Genomic DNA, 2,500 nt, shown 5'->3' on the forward strand with positions numbered 1-2,500 from the left:
CAAGGCATTGTATAGCATATTCAAGCATCTCCTCGGCAAGAAAAACTTTATTTTGTTTATTATACAAATAGATTTGGCTAGTTTTGAGCAGATGTTGTCTATGTGTGACCGAAAGGATAATTTCTGATCCAGAAAGACTCCCAAAAACTTGACTACTTTACTTTCAATGATGTCACAACCATTTATTACAATTTTGAAAGGTTCTTTATAATTTAAAAAATTTACTGGACCAAACACAATCATCTGAGTTTTTTTCATATTTATTGTTAACTTATTATTTTTAAACCAGTTGCTAATGTGCACAATTTCTACGTTAGTTTTTGCAATCAATTCATTGATGTTTTTGCCTACACTGAAAACATTAGTATCATCTGCAAAGCAGATATAATCAAAGTAAGTTGAAGAGTTTGGCAAGTCGTTTATGATACATACATACATACATACATACATACATACATACATACATACATACATACATACATACATACATACATACATACATACATACATACATACATACATACATACATACATACATACATACATACACACTGCATATGCCTTAATAAACATGCACCAAGCCGATATCCAGGTTTGTCGTTCTTCACGCCATAAATGTGTACAACCGACTATGTACAACACATACAAACATACAACCATACATACATACATACATACATACATACATACATACATACATACATACATACATACCTGAATGTGTATTGTATACCTAAACTGTACAAACGATACGTGTATTTCATACTTTTGTATATGTGAAAGTACCCATATAGACGAAGAATTTTGAATAATATCTTCTTCAGATTTATTTTAAACTATACACACCACACACAGACACACACACACACACACACTCACACAAACAGACACTCACAAACACACACACAGACATACACACAAACACACACAGACATACGTGTAATCAATTTTTGATAAACAATTAATGGGTATTTCCAATAACCAGTCTAACACAGCTACCATCATTCCTTGTTAGCGCAATCCATGGTAGTTGTTAATGTTGCTTTTAGAAAAATTTTTGCTGCCATCATCACCTCTGTCTCGTCATCATCGTCATCATCTTGATTTATCATCGTCATTATCACATCGCCATCTTAAACCTCCTCCTCACTACCACCACCACCACCATCATCATCCTCATCATCATCATCCTCATCATTCTCCTCCTCCTCATCATCATCATCTTCTTCTTTTTCTTCATTGCCATCTTCATCATTCATCGTCGTCATCGTCATCAGCATTGTCGTCGTCATCGTCTTCATTAGCGTACTGGAATTCTATTTATAAGATCGAGCTTGCAGGGTTTCCATTGAAAACAACAACAACAAAAACAACAACAGTCTCTCATACGTCACATAATTACGACGATGAAGTCATTTTGCCATTGTACACCAAAATATAATTAATCAATTAATCTGATTGGTAAATCGATTGGTTGATTTTTTATAAGTTGTTTTGTTGATTTGTTTGTTGGTTGATGGCTTGATAAAGGAAACTGGTTGTTTTGATTGTTTGGATGGCTGGTTGGTTGATTGGTTGGTTGATTGAATGACTGATAGTTTTTTTTCTATATTTTCTTTACTGCATATAATTTTGAATTTAATTACTCATTTCGTTTTATGGAAAAATTATAGAACTGTATATTTTTTAAATATTTTTTTGACGATGCTTTTACAGAAATGTTTATCATCGTTCATTTACACTAGAAAGATCGACTCGTTACTACAACAACATATACAACAACAACAATTACTACTATAACACCATACAACGCCATAAACAACAACAATAATCTCAACAACTACATCACCACCATCAACAACAACAACAATAACATCAACAACATCAGTCGGATGTCATGTTCGTCATCATCTTAATGTACTGTCACTTCTAGAAATGATATTAATGCAGAAACGTTGAATAAACAATGAGTCGAAATTCACAAAGGGACTATTAAGCAAAAGAGATGTAACAACTACATTAACAACAACAACAACCACAACAACAACAACAACAACAACTAGTACTACTACTAATACTACTACTACTACTACTACTACTACTACTGCTACTACTACTACTATTACAGCATCTACATCAGCAACAATAACAACAACAATAAGAGCAGCAGCTACAACTTACATTTGCAGTAACAACAAAAACAACAACAAGAGCAACAACAACAACAACAAACGATTACAAACATCAACAAAAAACAACATCATCACCACCGACTCATAATAAACAACTGACAACTTAATTAGAAACAACTTTAAAAAAAATGGCGTCGGAAGGAGCGGAAGTAGCAGACGGTCACATGACTTCCGTCACAGTGTTGAGATCGGCGGCTGCTGAAAAAAATAAAAGAACCATTCTCGGTGAATTAAAAAAGATTCTAAATGAAGGAGATGACGTCATCGTGCTCGAAGTTGCTTCCGGTTGGTAATGATGATGATGGTAC

General features: G+C 33.7%; 1 protein-coding gene across 1 annotated transcript in view; it reads left to right on the forward strand.

Moving 5' to 3' along the window:
* Positions 1-2,356: 2,356 nt before the first annotated feature.
* The window catches only part of HELRODRAFT_108719 (hypothetical protein), a gene marked incomplete at its 5' end in the record, with an annotated part of 6,680 nt that continues 6,536 nt past the window's right edge, over positions 2,357-2,500 (forward strand). Inside the window, one exon of the mRNA XM_009033293.1 lies at positions 2,357-2,477. Within this exon, the coding sequence (XP_009031541.1) occupies positions 2,357-2,477 (121 nt within the window). The remainder of the gene's footprint in view (positions 2,478-2,500) is intronic.

Source organism: Helobdella robusta (assembly GCF_000326865.2).
Source record: "Helobdella robusta unplaced genomic scaffold HELROscaffold_9, whole genome shotgun sequence".
NCBI classification, from domain to species: Eukaryota; Metazoa; Annelida; class Clitellata; order Rhynchobdellida; family Glossiphoniidae; genus Helobdella; species Helobdella robusta.